The sequence below is a fragment of the Sceloporus occidentalis genome, unplaced genomic scaffold (assembly GCF_023333645.1).
Source record: "Sceloporus occidentalis isolate IW3139 unplaced genomic scaffold, rSceOcc1.0.p SCAF_86, whole genome shotgun sequence".
In the NCBI taxonomy this organism is placed as follows: Eukaryota; Metazoa; Chordata; class Lepidosauria; order Squamata; family Phrynosomatidae; genus Sceloporus; species Sceloporus occidentalis.
Window position 1 is genome coordinate 1,965,303 of NW_028317066.1, and position 17,198 is coordinate 1,982,500.

Sequence of the window (17,198 nt, forward strand, 5' to 3'; positions counted from 1 at the left end):
GCTGGGGGTAAGCACTGGGGGCCTCTGGAGGTTTCAGCAGATGATTTATTTATGATGCAGTCATTTCTAGCTACAGGGACATAACCCGGCCCTCTCCAATTCCCCATCCCCTCATCCATCACCACTCTACGAAGGCATGGAGTAACTGTTGTGTAGGGGAGCTGCAGTGAATCTATGCTAGGTCCAGGGGGCTTTGTTTGGTGCAGAGGGAGGAAGGGGATGCCTACCTCTGCATCGGCCCAAAGGAGGCATATGTCACCTGCGTATGTCACCAGCAGGATTCTCTGTGTCTTTGAGTGCTGCAGGATTTCTTGCCAAGCCAGTCCTAACCCTGCTCCCTTTTCTCAGGGACCTCATCTCTGCTTCCTTCTACACTGCTTTGGGGCCTCTCTTGCTGGAAGTGACCCAAGTGCAAGACTACCAGGACCCCTGCCCACTTGATGTCCAACACAGAGGCCAAGCGGAGGGAGTTGGGCTCCAAAAGAAAGAGGATGCAGAGGTACAAGAATTCTTTGGTGAGTTGAAGTTCTTGACTATTAATTTTCATCTGTGTCCCTGTTGGGCCAGTTCATGAAAGCAAACGGAGAACATATTCTCCCAATATGGCAGAGACAGTCCTGGTTAACCCTCTGTCACCCCACTTTTTCAGGGGCTTTTAAAAATGTCCCGGTTGCTCTCTCCTCCTCCCACTTTCCCCCTTCTCAGCTCACTTCAATTCCTGAGTGCCATTCAGTTTGCCCCCCATCAGTTCAAAAGTGGGAAGAGGAAAGGAAAGAAGAAGGCAGGATATTGCCCCTCCCAGGTGGCTGAAGCAAAAGCAAACTGCTGTGCCCTTCCCCGTTTGTGTGACCTTCCTCATAAACAACTTTGGCCATCCTCACCGCCTTCTGGATTGCTTGTTCACAATGTGTCTTGCTTTTCCCATCTCTGCAATGTTGGAGGATATGGGGGAACATCTCTGGATCTAAATATGGGGTAGCCCCATGGGCCCTCAATCCCAGTGTGCTCCCCAAAATTGTTATTAAAAATGACGTTTGCCTCTGAAATGTTGCAACAAATTTCTAAATGCACTATAATTCTTTGGTGGCTAAATGTTCTGTATGTGTTGGGATAGTGAGTATCCTAATCCATCATCAATATCCCAGCCATGGCCTAAATTATATTGTTTATTATATTAGAATCATAGAGTCATAGAGTTGGAAGAGACCACAAGGGCCATCCAGTCCAACCCCCTGCCATGCAGGAACTCTCAAAGTATCCCTGACAGATGGCCATCCAGCCTCATCTTAAAGACCTCCAAGGAAGGAGACGCCACTGCATTCCGAGGAAGGAGTGTGTTCCACTGTCAAACAGCCCTTACTGTCAGGATGTTCCTCCTAATGTTCAGGTGGAATCTCTTTTCCTGGAGCTTGCATCCATTGTTCTGGAACCTGTTTTCTGGAGAAGCAGAAAACAAGCTTGCTCCCTCCTCAATATGACATCCCTTCAAATATATAAACAGGGCTATCATATCACCACTTAACCTTGCCTTCTCCAGGATAAACATGTCCAGCTCCCTAAGTATATTATATTGAAAGGATCTGAGACAAACTAGATTTAAAGGCATCAGGTTTTTGCTTGCTAACATAATTTAAACTTTATTTCCTGCACTGAATTCTGAAGTGATGAAATAATATTTGGATGCATTATGTGATTTCCTCCCCTTTTCCTTAGTCACTCTCTGGATGAGGGCTGTTTTCTGTTGCAGATGACATTTGCAGATGTGGCAGTCTATTTCACCGAGGATGAATGGAATCTGTTGACGAAGAAACAGAGACTTATGTACAATTATGTCATGATGGAGAATTATGAAAATGTGGCTTCTGTGGGTAAGGAACCTGAATCCATTGTCCTTTCTATGAAGGCTGAGGTCCCTTTTGTACTAAATTATCATGGTGCTATGATTCCACTAGAATTATAGAATCATAGAGTTGGAATAGACCACAAGGGCCATCCACTTCAACCCCCTTCTGCCATGCAGGAATACATTTCCAAACACCATCCATCCTCTGTTTAAAGACCTCCAAGGAAGTGGACTCCACGAAACTAAGGGAGTTTCACTTTCAAAGAGCTCTTACTCTTGCTCCTCAAAGGGCTTGATGGTTTCAAGATCCTTCACCACTTTGGCTGCCTTCCTCTGGGCATGTTCCAACTTGACAACATCCTTTTTAAATTGTGGGGCCCTGAACTGGACACAGGATTATTCTGACTAAAGCAGAATAGAGTAGCACTATTACATCCCTTGATCTAGAAACTTTACTTGTATTGATGCAACCTAGAATGACATTGGCCCTTTTAGCTGTCTACTGTGTTGGTTGTGAGTCATTTAGTGCCACACATCATTAAGCCTCCTCTGCAGTTAGCTTGCATCATGCCATGTGCTCTGACTAAACACTCTATGGCAGTCTCACAGGAAATGATGCCACTTTTCAATCAAAATATTTTTACACATATTTAATTGAATATTGTTCAACCGCCTGATTATCTGCTTCCACTGATTTCCTCATGGCACTTCCCCTACAATCTCTTCTTTGCTAGCTCCTTTGAGTAAGGATACAATCATTATATGGATTTGGGGGCAACCAGAACAGTTTCATGCTCGGGTCACTCACACCAACTTTATTAATTTAACCTGAAGTAGGGAGGGGTGAACGTAGGGCTAAATCTTGGAGTAACACCTTCCTCTCTTAACGCTGAAATTCAGTCTTCTCTGTCATTGTCCTTGTTTACAGAAGAACTTGTCAGTCATGAAAGTGTCCACAGAGGAAAGAAGTCACATAAATGTCAGCACTGTGGAAAAAAATTTGCCTACAAGTCAGTCCTTGTAAAGCATCAGAGAGTCCACACAGGAGAGAAGCCATACAAATGCCAGCATTGTGGGAAATGTTTTTCTTCAAAGTCAGACCTAGTGATACATCAGAGATCTCACACAGGAGCAAAGCCCTACAAATGCCAGCATTGTGGGAAATGTTTTTCTTTGAAGGTACACTTAGTGAGACATCAGAGAGTCCACACTGGAGAGAAGCCATACAAATGCCAGCATTGTGGGAAATGTTTTTCTTTGAAGGTACACTTAGTGAAACATCAGAGAGTCCACACAGGAGAGAAGCCATACAAATGCCAGCATTGTGAGAAATGTTTTTCATCAAAGTCAGACCTAGTGATACATCAGAGATCTCACACAGGAGCAAAGCCCTACAAATGCCAGCATTGTGGGAAATGTTTTTCTTTGAAGGTACACTTAGTGAGACATCAGAGAGTCCACACTGGAGAGAAGCCATACAAATGCCAGCATTGTGGGAAATGTTTTTCTTTGAGGTCAAATCTAGTGAGACATCAGAGAGGCCACACAGGAGAGAAGCCACACAAATCCCAGAAGTGAACTAACATTATTTTTGTCAAGAATGAATACAGAAAATATATTTTCAATCCAGCAGTGAAAAGACCCTTATACTTATGTTTGTAAGGGTTGTCTATCCATATGTCTGTGGTTTGTCTGTGGCTAAGTCTGTTTATGTTTAAAGTTATATTTTGTTAAGTTTAGGTTTTCATTGCTGTTAGTATAGATCATAGTTTATAAATTTGACTGGAGATTGTAGTATAGGTTAGCGAAATAGAGGGGTGGGATTTGTTACATCTGGCTCAAATAGTTATGGGAATGTTAGTTTTTGCAATGGGTGAGATGTTGGCTGAAGAAAGTTGGGGGCCGATATTAACAGAAAGGGGGTTAGTTTCTGGGGGTGGCAAAGGGGGCCTTGTTACCTGTGGGGCATAGATTGTAGGAATTGGAGATGGGGGCTAGGTTGGGAAGAGGGTGGTGTTTTAGGTTTTGGGGTTTTAATGTATAGTTTGGCTTGGAGTGGGCAGTTCTGGCTTAAACACTGAATTCCTTCTATGTGTTCTCAATAAAGTTTTTTGCTTTTTCAACACACTGGACTCTTTGATGCACAGAAGTTCTGCATTTGCACAAAATTGACACATTCTTCTTTACTCAGCCCTCAGCTCCATTCCCAGCCATAAGAAGTGAGGCAAACACACACGCACTGAGAGAGAAAGAGCTATATGTACAAAGCAGAGTCTTCCCAGCCTTTCTCTCCTGAGTCCAGCTCTGCAGCCTGGGCTCCATTCCGGAAGGAAGGAAGGAAGGAAGGAAGGAAGGAAGGAAGGAAGGAAGGAAGGAAGGGCGTACTCCTTCCCTTCTTCCAGAGGCTGACATTATTATAGAGGCTATAGGTGAGGTGTCCAGTAACTCAGTGAATAAGATCATACTGGATCAATTTGAATCTGTGAGTACTGAGGACATGGAGAAGCTCCTTGGAAGTGTGAAGAAGACAACTTGCCCTCTCAACCCTTGCCCTTCATGGCTATTGTTCCAAGGAGGAGATGGACTTAGGACTCATCTGAGATGTATCATAGATGCATCTCTTAGGGAGGGCTATTTTCCATCTTGCTTCAAAGAAGCGGTGTTACGGCTGTTTATGGAAAAGCCCTCCCTAGATCCCTTGGAGATGAACAATTACAGATCCGTCTCCCATCTTCCATTTCTAAGCAAGGTGATTGAGAAGGAAGTTGCTCTTCAACTCCAAGCATTCTTGGAAGAATCAGATTATCTAGACCCATTTCAAACTGGCTTCAAGATGGGATGCGGAGTCGAGAATGCTATAGTCGCCTTAGTAGATGATCTTTCCTTGAACACCGACAGATGAAGTGTGACCCTGTTGAAGCTTTTGGATCTCTCAGTGGCTTTCAATACCTTCGACCATGGTATCGTTCTGGAAAGCCTGAGGGAATTGGGGATTGGGGGCAATGCATTGCAATGGGTCCGGTCCTATCTCTCAAGCAGATTCCAGACAGAGATGCTTGGGGACAGTTTTTCCTTTAAAAGGGGGTTTAAATTTGGCGTTCCTCAGGGCATCATCCTGTCACTAATGCTGTTTAACATGAAACCACTGGGAGAGATCATCTGGAGACATGGAGTGGAGTGCTATCAGTACGCTGATGACACCCAACTATATCTCTTCATGCCCCAGACCTCTGCATCAACTAAGGAAGGCATCTCCCCTCTGAATGAATGTCTTGGAGCAGTAATGTGCTGGATGAGGAGAAAAAGATTACAACTGAATCCAGATAAGACCGAGGTACTTGATGGAGATCCTAATCGAGGTATGGAGGTTTGTCAACCGGTCCTGGATGGGGTCACACGTCCCCTAAAAGACTGTGTTTGCAGTTTGGGGGTGCTCCTGAATCCGTTGCTCCAGATGTCAGTTCAGATAAATGCGATGGCCAGGAGTGCCTGTTATCAGCTTTGGTTGATATGCCAACTGTGCCCCTTCCTGGAACCTGTAGCCCCGAAAACTATCATGCATGCTCTGGTAACCTCACGTCTTGACTTCTGTAATGCGCTTTACCTAAGCTACCCTTGTACCAAGTCTGGAAAATTCATCTAATCCAAAATATGGCTGTCAGAGTGGCCACTGGAAGATCTAGAGGTGACCATATCACACCTATATTAAAATCTCTTAATTGGCTGCCTATTAATTTCAGGGCACAGTACAAGGTCTTGGTTATAAGCTTACTAACGGGATCGCCTTCTCCCATACAATCCGCCCCACACATTGAGGTCCTCTGGTAAAAACCTTGCTACCACTGCCTTCTTCTGAGACTGAGAAAGTGTAACTTGCCCAAGGGCAGCCAGTGAGTTTCTTTCTTTCTTTCTTTCTTTCTTTTTTTTATAATTTTATTGGTAGAATGAAATTAATACATGTTATTATAATAAATTGATAAAATATTGATTAAATTCACCTTACAATAATATATAAAAAAGACTTTTACCTTATATTCCCCATACATATAATATATCCCTTTATATTCCATTCTTTACTACTTTATCTAACTTTAATTCATATTTCTTTTCATCATATATGTTTCATAATTCCCCCCTTCCCCCAAGTGTTCCCCATCACCCGAGCCTGTCTTCTTATTACTCTATCTCCAGAATTGTAACTCTTCCTCTGGTGGTAAAACACCTCCTTCTTTTCCTAAAACTTTTTGTACAAATGTTTTCCATATTGCTTCGAAATCATTTCTCTTGATTATTCCTCTTCTAAACTTAATTTCACTAGTTAACTTATCATTAATTGCTATTTGCCAAATCTCTCTATACCAATCTTGCATTTGTAAATCTCCCCGGTCTTTCCACTTTTTTGCTATCATTAATCTCGCCGCTGTTAATAAATTTGTAATTAGATCCTTTATAACTTGGGTGCAGTTAATTTTATCATATAAAGATAATAACGCTATCTTTGGACTAAATTCTAAATCAATTTTTGTTATTTCTTTTATCTCCTCAAATACCATTTGCCAAAATTTCCTTATGGTCCTACAAGCCCATCACATATGCATATAAGTGCCTATCTCTTGACTCCCTCTCCAACATAACCTTGAATAATTCTTATTTATATGACTTAACCTTACAGGCGTTAAATACCATTTCCAAATTATTTTGTAGTAGTTCTCTTTTATTCATATAGAATAAAATTTTAAATGGCGTTGATTCCAATTTTTCCCCCATTCGTGGTCATTTATTTTTTGTACTAAATCATCCTCCCATGTTGTCTTTAGATAATCTTCTTTCTCATTATATTTTAATAATAATTTATATATTTCACTTGTGACCCCTTTCAAAGTTTCATTTGCCTCTATACTTTCTCTTTGCCTGATCAACTGTTCAAATTTTGTGTATTCTCTAATCTCTCCTATATTTTTCTCATACTTCTTTGTCCATTGTTCCAACTGAATACAATTATACCAAGTTAATTTTGATCCTTGCAATTTCTCCTTTATTTTCCCTTTCTCCCTCATAGTCTTCATCCATTCTTTTATCCTATATATTTCTTGACCTTTTACTAATTTCTCTACTTCTTCCTTTAAATTTACTGGAAATTTTTTTAGCATTATAACTGGTGTTAAAGGTGAAATAGCTGGCATTAGTTTTTCTTTATTTTTTTTCCAAATTTCTAATATATTCTTTAAAAAGGGGTTTTCTATTTCCTTCATTTCTTTCATAGTAAGTTCTTTAAAAAATATATTTTCCAATTTTTCCTCTATTCCTGTTGTTTCCATCTCTAACCAATCTAATTCCCCTTTCTCTATGATTCCATCTATAATATATCTTATTTGGTTTGCATTATAGTACAATTTTAAATTTGGGAGACCCAAACCTCCTTCTTTTTGGGGTTTATACCAATATCTTTTGTTAATCCTTGCTTTTTTATTCCCATTACAATAATTATGCACTAATACTTGCCATTTTTTAATTTCAACCTCTGATATTTGTATTGGCAACATCCTAAACAAGAAATTAATCTTAGGCAGAATTTTCATTTTTATTAATGCGATTCTACCGAACCATGATAATTTTATATTTTTATATTCTTCTAATTTCCTTTTAATTTCTATTCTTAATTTTTTATAGTTCTGATCCTCTAATTTGTGTAGATTTTTTGTAATTTTTATTCCTAGATATTTAATTGTATCTTTTACCTTTATATCTATCTTTCCATCCTTTACAAATTCCTGTTCTTCCGTTTTTGGATAATTGAACAACATTAGCTCTGATTTATTCCAATTGACTCTTAGTCCTGTCATTTGTCCAAACTCCTTTAAATGGTTTTTCACATTATTCATTTTTTCCAAGGGGTCTCTAATTGTTAATAGAGTATCATCTGCAAATAAACTTATCTTATTCAATTTTCTCATCCCAATTCCTTCCAGATTTTTATCCTCCCTAATAATATTTGCTAATATTTCAATAATTATTGCAAATAAAACCGGGGAAAGAGGGCATCCTTGCCTTGTTCCTCTAGAAATTGAAATTTGTTCTGTTATTCCATCATTTATTGTTACTACTGCTGTATTATTTAAATATAACTGATCTATCAATCCTCTAAACTTTTGTCCCATACCTAATTTCTTTAACGTTATTTTTAATGCTGGCCATTCCACACAATCAAAAGCTTTATAAATATCTAATGCCATTATTCCTGCTTTCTGCTTTCTTTTCTCTATTATATTTATTTTATTCATTACTCTTCCTATTAAAAGTGACATTTGTCTTCCTTGCACAAATCCACATTGATCATTTTGAATATATTTATATATAAGCTTATTCATTCTTTTTGCCATTATGGCTGTTAATATTTTAGCATCCTGATTGATAAGGGATATAGGTCTATATGACCCTGGGTCTAACAAGTCTTTATCTGGTTTTGGAATCAGTATTATCATTGAATGATCCCATGATGGTGGGATCCTTTCTCCATTTAAAATTTTATTGTATAACACTTTTAATTTAGGTATTAAAACCTTTTTAAAAGTTTTATAATATTCTGGTCCTAATCCATCCATTCCTGGTGATTTCCCTCCTTTTAATTTATCTATCACTTCTTCAATTTCTTTTTTCGAAACTGGTTGTTCCATTATTTCTTTATCCTCTTCCTCTATCTTTGTTCTCCAATTTTTCTCTATATATTCCTCAATTTTGTCAATTGAACTATCCCCTGCTGTATATAAATCTTTGTAGTATTCTTCAAATATCTTTATCTTTTCTTTCATCAGCATACATTTTTCCCTGTTTTGTCCTTTATAACCCCTATCAGATTTTTCTCTTTCTTTTTTTGTGTTAATCTTGCTAACATTTTTGAATTTTTGTTACTATATTCAAAAAAACTCCCTCTGTAAATATATCAATTTTTTCTGGATCTGATCTATTTCTATCTTATCTAATTCCTTTCTTTTCGCTTGCAGTTATATATATATATATTTACTTCTATTCTTTATATAATCCTTATTTAATTTTTCAATTTCCGTTTCCAATTTGATTTTTCTCTCTTCCTTTTGTCTCCTTACCTTGCATGTTTCCCTAATACAAATCCCTCTTGCCACTGCTTTCATAGTATCCCATAATAAAGCTTGAGAAATCTCTTTGTTATTAATATCCCATATAACCTGCCATTCTTCCTCTATTTTATTCACTATTTCTTTATTATTAAGTATGCTAGTGTCTAACCTCCATCTTTTTGCTTCTCTATAATCTTTTTTAATTATGAAATCCATGTTTGCTATTCCATGATCTGTAACTTTTATTCCTTCTATTTCAGTATTTAATACCCTTGACATCATATTTTTGGATACAAAAATGAAATCTATTCTAGAATAATTTTTATGAACCGCTGAATAGTAAGTATAGTTCTTTTCATCTCCTTTAATCAATCTCCATACATCTTTCAATTCTTTCCTATTCATTATCTTGTTCAAAGGTGTAATCTTGTTAAGTCTGTCCCTTATTGTTGGGTCTGATTTATCTTTAACCTTATCCATGACCATATTGAAATCTCCTGCCATAATTGTGTAATCTCCCTGCATATCCTCCATTTCCTTAAATACTTTTTCATAAAATTCCATTTGATTTTCATTTGGAGCATACACATTTACCAACAAGTATTTTTCTCCCCCCATCGTTCCTTGCACCAATACAAATCTTCCTTTTTCATCTGACTTAACTTTTAGTATATCAAACCCACATTTCTTAGATATTAAGGTTGCTACTCCTCTTGCTTTAGAAGTACCATATGCTTTTTCATATGTGGCAACCCAGTTCATCTTCAATTCCGACGATCCTGATTTCGCTTGGTGCGTTTCCTGAATAAAAAAAATATCTGCTTTCTGTTTTTTCATTAATGATTCAATCCTTTTCCTTTTAATTACAGACCCCAGACTATTTAATTACAGACTATTTCCAAAGCAGAACCTTTCTTTCCTGCCTTTCCTGGGCTCCACTGCGGCCTCTTCAAAATCTCCTCAAAAGAAGGAAGGAAGGAAGGAAGGAAGGAAGGAAGGGGGGCTGCTGAACCCCTGGCGAACTCCTTTCCTTCCCTCAAAAGCCGACAGTGGAATAAAGAGCAGCAGCAGGAATGATTTGATAAATAAGCAAGGCAATATGATTAAATTAAAAAGTTAGAAGAAATAAGAGAAGAAGGTAAACAATGCAATTGGTTTATTTTCAGGCAAATAAGAGAGAGATTTTTGTTGGATATGAAAACATACAGAAATACTAGGAAATGTGCTTTCTATCGCGAAAGGTTCACTTGTGGGGAGAGTGTATAAAATCCTGTTAAAACATGAGATGGAATCTGAAGTGGTTAAAGAAAACATGGTTCAATGGCCAAGAAAACAGGACACAATATTGAGATGGAAGAATGGGAGTTAACCTGGAAAAGGAGGATAAAATACACAGCTTCCCAAGCCCTAAGGGAAAACTACTACAAAATATTTTTTCAATGGTATTTGAAACATGAAAATATACCTAATGACATAACGTTGGTTTTAATTGTGACTGTCCAAGGCATTGAATTTATTGGGGGGAAGAGAGTTCAGTAAACGTTTAGGGTGGATTTGATGTTCCCCTGCCCTGACCTCCATTCCTTTAAGGATAAATTCTCAGTGGGGAGGAATAACTAACTCTCTTTGCAAGACAGCCAGATGCAAACCTGCTGCCCAACTCTAAAACCCCATGGAAAGTGCATAGGCTTCTTCTGTACCTTGTCAGTTAGCTCCAAGTCGTCCTCTGATTCTATGAGATCCATGTTTCTGCAGCCATGCCAGTAAGATCCCAGTGGCAAATGTGAGTCATCCTCCAATCCGCATTCAACATCCAAATGTGCTGCTTTGACTCCGTAGGGTCAGAGAAAACCTGTCCATTTGAACAAAGAGTAGAAAGAGGAGCTGGTGCCCCTTTTCCATATTGCGGCTTGTCTCCTAAGGCCAAGAACCTATTGCATAAAAGTGTCCCAGACTCACTTGGATCCCTTCCTCTGGGTCAGAAAGAATTCTCTGGTTCAGGATCGCCGTCTCTTCTTCATTTTGCATGATGCCTTTCTCATTCATCTTAAGGCCAGACAATTTTGTGGAGGGACCTTTCTTCTTTCCAAGTCCTTTGTCTGGAGAATAATATTTTTAAAGTATAAGAACAGTCTTAACAAATAAATACAATTTAACCTCAGCAAATTAAGTGAAACTCAGAAGAAGCATCATAGGATCTATCAGGCAGAACTCTCTTCATCATGTAAACCTTTAACAGGTTCGCTAGTGGTCAAGTTGAAGGCAGTTCTTCATTTGTCTGTGTTCAAAGGAGGTTTGTCATAGGCCATCTCCACCATAAAACTGTGGATGAAAAAGCCCACCAGCCTCTATGCCTAGGAAAAGAAATTGAGGGCACCTTCCTGGTAGGATTTTTCTTGAACTGCCTCCCAAATAATATTTCTTCTGTGAAAGATTACAAGCCTTGTGTTTTTTAAGGAGCAAAGCTGTGTCTAAGTATGGCCATGGAAGAGGTCCATACATTTCTAAATGGGGTTGAGAAAGTGGAAGGAGACACAGTTTTCTCCTTCTCTCTTCTTGCTTGATCTTGGGGTCATTTAGTGGAGATGGGAAATTCAGGACAGACAACAGCAAAACAAAAACCACATTTCACACAGTTCATGTAAACTTTGCCAGACTGGGTCTTCCATATTATTGGGGCATTGAATTTCCTCCAGGTTTTCATCCATGGGTCTGGAGCCCATTTCCAAAATAGAGTCAACCCCAGAGAGAGCTCAGAGTGAAACACAGAGCAGATTCACCAACCCACTAACATGGAGGTCTCCATTCACTACTGTCTATGCGATATAACTCCAAGCCATTGTCCTCCAATGTCCTCTTTCCCTCCCAGTTAACATTTGTAGATTATCCCTTGAAGACCTTGGAGAACGAACTTCCAATCGAAGGAAGAGCAATATCCTTATTTTACTAGTATGTGTTCTTTTTTAAACAACGCTTTTGTTCATTCTCTATTTTGTAGCCTAAGCCACCTTGAGACCAATCCATGGGAGAAAGGTGGGATGAAATGTAATAGATAACACAACCATACAGTTCAAGGAAGGTACAATAGGAATGAATGAATAAGAAGGATGCTTTCAGGTGAGATTCTTCTACTCTATCCAAAGTTCATTTAATACACAGAAAAGAATCTACAATGTCATCTCCTTCTATCTCCTTTGAAGGCTGACTGATGCATTTCTGCATCATTATATACAACAGTGAAGACTCCACTCTTATGCCCTCTAACTCTGGCTGAATATAATAATAATAATAATAATAATAATAATAATAATTTGGATCCTGCCTTTTCCTGAAAGAATCAAGGCAGGTTACAAGAAAAAGTAATAAAATACAATATGGGTAAAATATACATTTAAAATAATAGCCAAACCTTAACCCTGCCTTCCGCACCCCAGTCCCAATTATAAAAGTAAATTATGGTCTTGAACAGACAGGCCAAAATAAAGCTGCTTCGTGTCACTTTGGAGGTATGCTGTTCAGAGACACATGCATCTTAAGAAGCCAGAAGCTGCACCAAAGCTGCACTCCAGTCCTTAGACTACAGCATGGCTTTGGCATGGCTTCTGGCCTCTTCGGACACATGCACCATTTAAATGGCATATTTCCAAAGTGACCCGAAGGAGCTTTATTTTGACCTGTCTCTATTGGCTCTAAGTAAGATAGATTACAAAAGGAAAAATGGGCTAAAATTAGGGTGGAGAGGCTGAGAGGAGAATGTCTATCTCTGCAAGGTAGCCGGGGTATCGGTATCAATAACAGTGTCAGTGACAGTGAAAAGCCCTAATCTGGAAAGGCCTGCCGAAAGAGATCCATCTTAACAGCCTTTTTAAAGGCTTCTAAGGTGGTGATGTGACTCATCTCTTCCGGAAGGTCATTCCAAAGCCTAAGAGAGGCAGAAGAAAAGGTCCTCTGGGTTGTTGTAGCCAATCTAGTCTTCTTAGGCTTTAGGAGACTTTTTCCAGTGCGGGAGGATTGTGTGGAAGAAGGCTCTCCTGAAAGTAGTCTGGACCCAAGCCATGTAAGGCTTTAAGATTACAACCAACACCTTGTATCTTGCCCAGACACTAATGGGCAGCCAGTGGAGGGATTTAAGAACCGGTGTAATCTGGGCAGTTCTAGAAACTACAAATTCCATGATTTCACAAGATGTTGCTATAATAATTAAATTGGAACCAGTGTTGCATGCAATGTAGCTTTCTAGAGCACTTGCCCCCGTTCTATAGGAAGGGCAATGGGTCCTTACCCACAGAGGACACATTTTCATAGGTTTCCATCATCACCTCGTTGTACAGAAATTTCTGCTTTGGACCCAAGAGTGGCCATTCCTCCTCTGTGAAGAACACTGGCACATCTCAAAAGGTGGTCTTTTCACTTTCAGGGTAACCGAGGGGGGGGGAATAGGCAGCCAATGGGAGCGGAGCAAGGTCTAGGGAAAGGGAAGGAGGCCACGCCCCCTCAGGAATGGGGAGCCAATGGGAAAATCACATTAGTCCCTATACACTTCGGTTTTATCAATAAAGAATATTCCTAATACAATGCCGCCCTCTTGTGGATACTCAGGGCACTGCAGCCTCCTTGGGCTTCTCACCAACTTCTATCCTGGGGCGCCATCTGGTGGCCACTCTTGGCAATTCACTAATAGCAGTTAACCAAATTAAACAGTATATAAAACAAAAACATGAAACAAGCTAGACAAGGAAGCTGTTACATGGATCTGTAATTGGTTGACTGGCCAAACCGAAAGGGTGCTCAACAATTACTCCTTTTCATCCTGGAGAGAAGTGACCAAATGGGGTGTTCAATGGGGTTTTCTCCAGGGCCCAGTGTTATTCAACATCTTTATCAATGACTTGGACGACAGAATTGGTAGCATACTTATCAAATTTGCAGATGACACCAAATTATTAGGAGTAGCTAATACCCCAGAGGACAGGATCAAAATTCAAAAGGACCTGAATAGACTAGAAAGCTGGGTCAAAGCTAACAAAATGAAATTCAACATGGAGAAATGTAAGATACTGCATTTAGGGTGGAAACATGAAATGCACAGATATAGGATGGGGGTCACCTGGATGAATGAAAGTACGTGTGAAAGGAATCTAGGAGTCCAAGTAGACCACAAGTGGAACATGAGTCCACAGTGCAATGCAGCAGCTAAAAAGGCAAATTCGATTGTAGGCTGCATCAATAGAAGTATAGTGTCTAGATCAAGGGAAGTAATAGTGCCACTCTATTCTGCTCTGGTCAGGCCTCACCTGGAATATTGTGTCCAGTTTGGGTGTCCCAATTCAAAAAGGATGTTGAGAAACTGGAGCACGTCCAAAGGAGGGCAACTAAAATGGTGAAGGATTTGGAAACCGCAATGGGACAGTCTCAAAACTTCAGGCAAAGAGCATCAGACTGAAGTCACAATGGGACAGTCTCAAAGCTTCAGGCAAGGAGCATCAGACTGAAGTCACAATGGGACAGTCTCAATGCTTCAGGCAAGGAGCATCAGACTGAAGTCATAATGGCACAGTCTCAATGCTTCAGGCAAGGAGCATCAGACTGAAGTCACAATGGGACAGTCTCAAAGCTTCAGGCAAGGAGCATCAGACTGAAGTCACAATGGGACAGTCTCAATGCTTCAGGCAAGGAGCATCAGACTGAAGTCATAATGGCACAGTCTCAATGCTTCAGGCAAGGAGCATCAGACTGAAGTCACAATGGGACAGTCTCAAAGCTTCAGGCAAGGAGCATCAGACTGAAGTCACAATGGAACAGTCTCAATGCTTCAGGCAAGGAGCATCAGCTGCCCTCAGTTTGCCTCTGACGTCTTCCTCCTCCACATCTTTGTTATGCCCAAGTTTGTAAGGGAAACCTGTTTAACCTGAGAGTGTGTAATGAAAATTTCTCTATCTGTGGACTTGTTCAGAGCAGGGCTAACACAGATAGTGAGACACCAAATTTGGGTTTAAACACTATACATGTAACATTTATTAAATCTCAAACATAATACAAGCATTGATTATCAAGAGCTCTTTCATTCACTCACACATTCATACAATACTCACACACACTTTCCTTCCGCCGGACATTGATCAGTTGTCCTCAAAGGCTGGGGATGACATCGTTGCTGCGCGGTTGGTGCCAACAAAATTAAGGTGAAAGCCAAGGATCCTTATACTTTTCTTCTCTCTGGCTTTTGGCTGCTGAAGTCTGGCAATATTGCAGCCCATTATTCAACTTCTTCTTTTCGGGAGGAGACAGCTGTTCAAAGAGTCCACGCTGTTCAAAGGCAGGTCGTTCTGTTCAAATCAGTCCATTGTCCTGTCAGTTCCTCTTTATTGCGACTCAGGAGAAAAAGCACCTTCCAGGTCATAGTTCGACACACCTGAACATCTCCCCGCTTCAGCTTCCAAATTCCTCAGCCTTTCCTCGTCTCAGTTGCCAAATCCCTCCTTCACATCAATGCTGTGGGCGGAACCATCTTGTTTAGTTCTTTAGCTTGTTTTAAAACACCATTCCTTAGTTCTTTGGTTCTTCAGCTCTGGGTTTAAGTCAGAACTCACACATTTCTCTTACATCTTTAACTTGGACACCATCCACTTCATACGGTCCTTTAAGTCCTTTCTGTATTCCTCCATTCAATAAACTTCTACCTGGGGTTCTTCTTTGCTGGGGCGGCTATCAAGCGACTCCCCCACTGCCAGGTCCCAGGCTGTCACTGTGCCCCCCCACAGCCTTCCTTTCCCCATTCTGGTGCCGGAAACCCAAATCCTCCAGTGGTGGCCTGGATGGTGTGAGCTTCAGGAGGTTTCCCAGTCTTGGGCTTGGCCCTAGTTCCTCTGAAGAAGGCACCTGCTCCTCCACCACCAGGATCTCCAGAACCACCAGGTTCTCCAAGAACTCTTCTTGTTCCTGGGTCTGAATTGGAGTTAAAACTGTGAGACTTTGCAAATGGTGAGATCTGGAGTCAGTCCTGTGCTCAAAAACTAAAACTCATTTGAAACAAAAGAAGTTTTATTGATGAATCCAGGCAGAAACATCCATTAACACCTTTTTGCAAAGTCTGAAGTCCAAAGAACTTGCTCCCTTCTTAACCCACTCAACCCCTCCCTAAACCAGCCCCCAATTCCCAAGTTAAGCAAAACAAGCAGAGGTTGCATAGATACCAAGGTTGTCTATACTTCCCTTCCCTTCTCTCAGACAGCCTCACCTTGAAGAGCGGTGTTCCCAAGCCAGCTTCACTCCTCCTTGAGAACCAGTCTTCAGCTGCAACCCCATCCCTCTCTCCAAACGCCCTCCTTCATCTAAAAGCCACTCTATCATATTCCATGACGTGCTTTCTATAACCCATCACTCTACACTACCTACTATGAACTACAACTTTAACTCCTACTTTAATAACCAAACCCTAATATTTTTACTCTTTATGACAGAACCATTATATACTGTTTCTGACACGCAATGGGCCAGTCCCTATCCTTCAGGTATACAGCACTAGTCTGAAGTGACAATTCTCTCGTCTCAATCTTTCAGGCAAGGAGCATCAGGCTGAGTTGCAATGGGCCAGTCTCAATCCTTGAAGTAAAGAGCACCACCCTGAAGTCACAATAGTACTGTCTCAGTCCTTCATCCAAGGAGCACCAACCTGAGGTTGCAATGGGCCAGTTTCATTCAGGTAAGTAGCACCAACCTGAAGTCACAATATGTCATGAATACCTTTATTCATGCATTTATTCATTTAGGGATTCATGCCATAAAGGTTATAGGTTTAGGTTTAGATTAGAGTTAAGATAGATGGGATTTATGGTGGGTTAAAATAATATGTTTTAATATGTGCTTTAATAGTACAAGCTTTTATTATTGACTTTCAAAGCCCTCCATGGATTGGCCCCTCCTTACTTATCTGACCTTTTTTCTCCTTACATTCCTACTCGCACCCTCCGCTCTGGTAGTCAGTGTCTCCTGTCACAGTGTAGGACTACCACTGCCCCCTCTCGAATTTGTCCCTTCTTGCTTGTTGCCCCTTACTCCTGGAACCTTCTTCCCCCACATACATACCTCATCACTTCTCTACCCAGTTTCAAATCTGAATTAAAGACTATATTGTTTAGAGAAGCATTCCCAGAGGTGAGCCCCTCTCTGACCCAGGAAGCCTCCTTTTAACCATCCATTAAGAAGCCAAGCCCTTCCTCCAGTCCATCTGCCTTGGTCCAGGCCTCGGAGGTGGAGAAGAT

At 40.4% G+C, this 17,198-nt stretch overlaps 1 protein-coding gene across 1 annotated transcript in view; it reads left to right on the forward strand.

Annotated features, from left to right (window-relative positions):
- The first annotated feature begins 483 nt into the window (after positions 1-483).
- Positions 484-17,198, forward strand: part of LOC149284993 (uncharacterized) — a 61,896-nt gene continuing 45,181 nt past the window's right edge. The window contains exons 1-3 of the mRNA XM_089495958.1: positions 484-515; positions 1,748-1,868; positions 2,772-3,383. Of these exons, the coding sequence (XP_089352084.1) occupies positions 492-515; positions 1,748-1,868; positions 2,772-3,383 (757 nt within the window). The 5' untranslated portion in view covers positions 484-491. The remainder of the gene's footprint in view (positions 516-1,747; positions 1,869-2,771; positions 3,384-17,198) is intronic.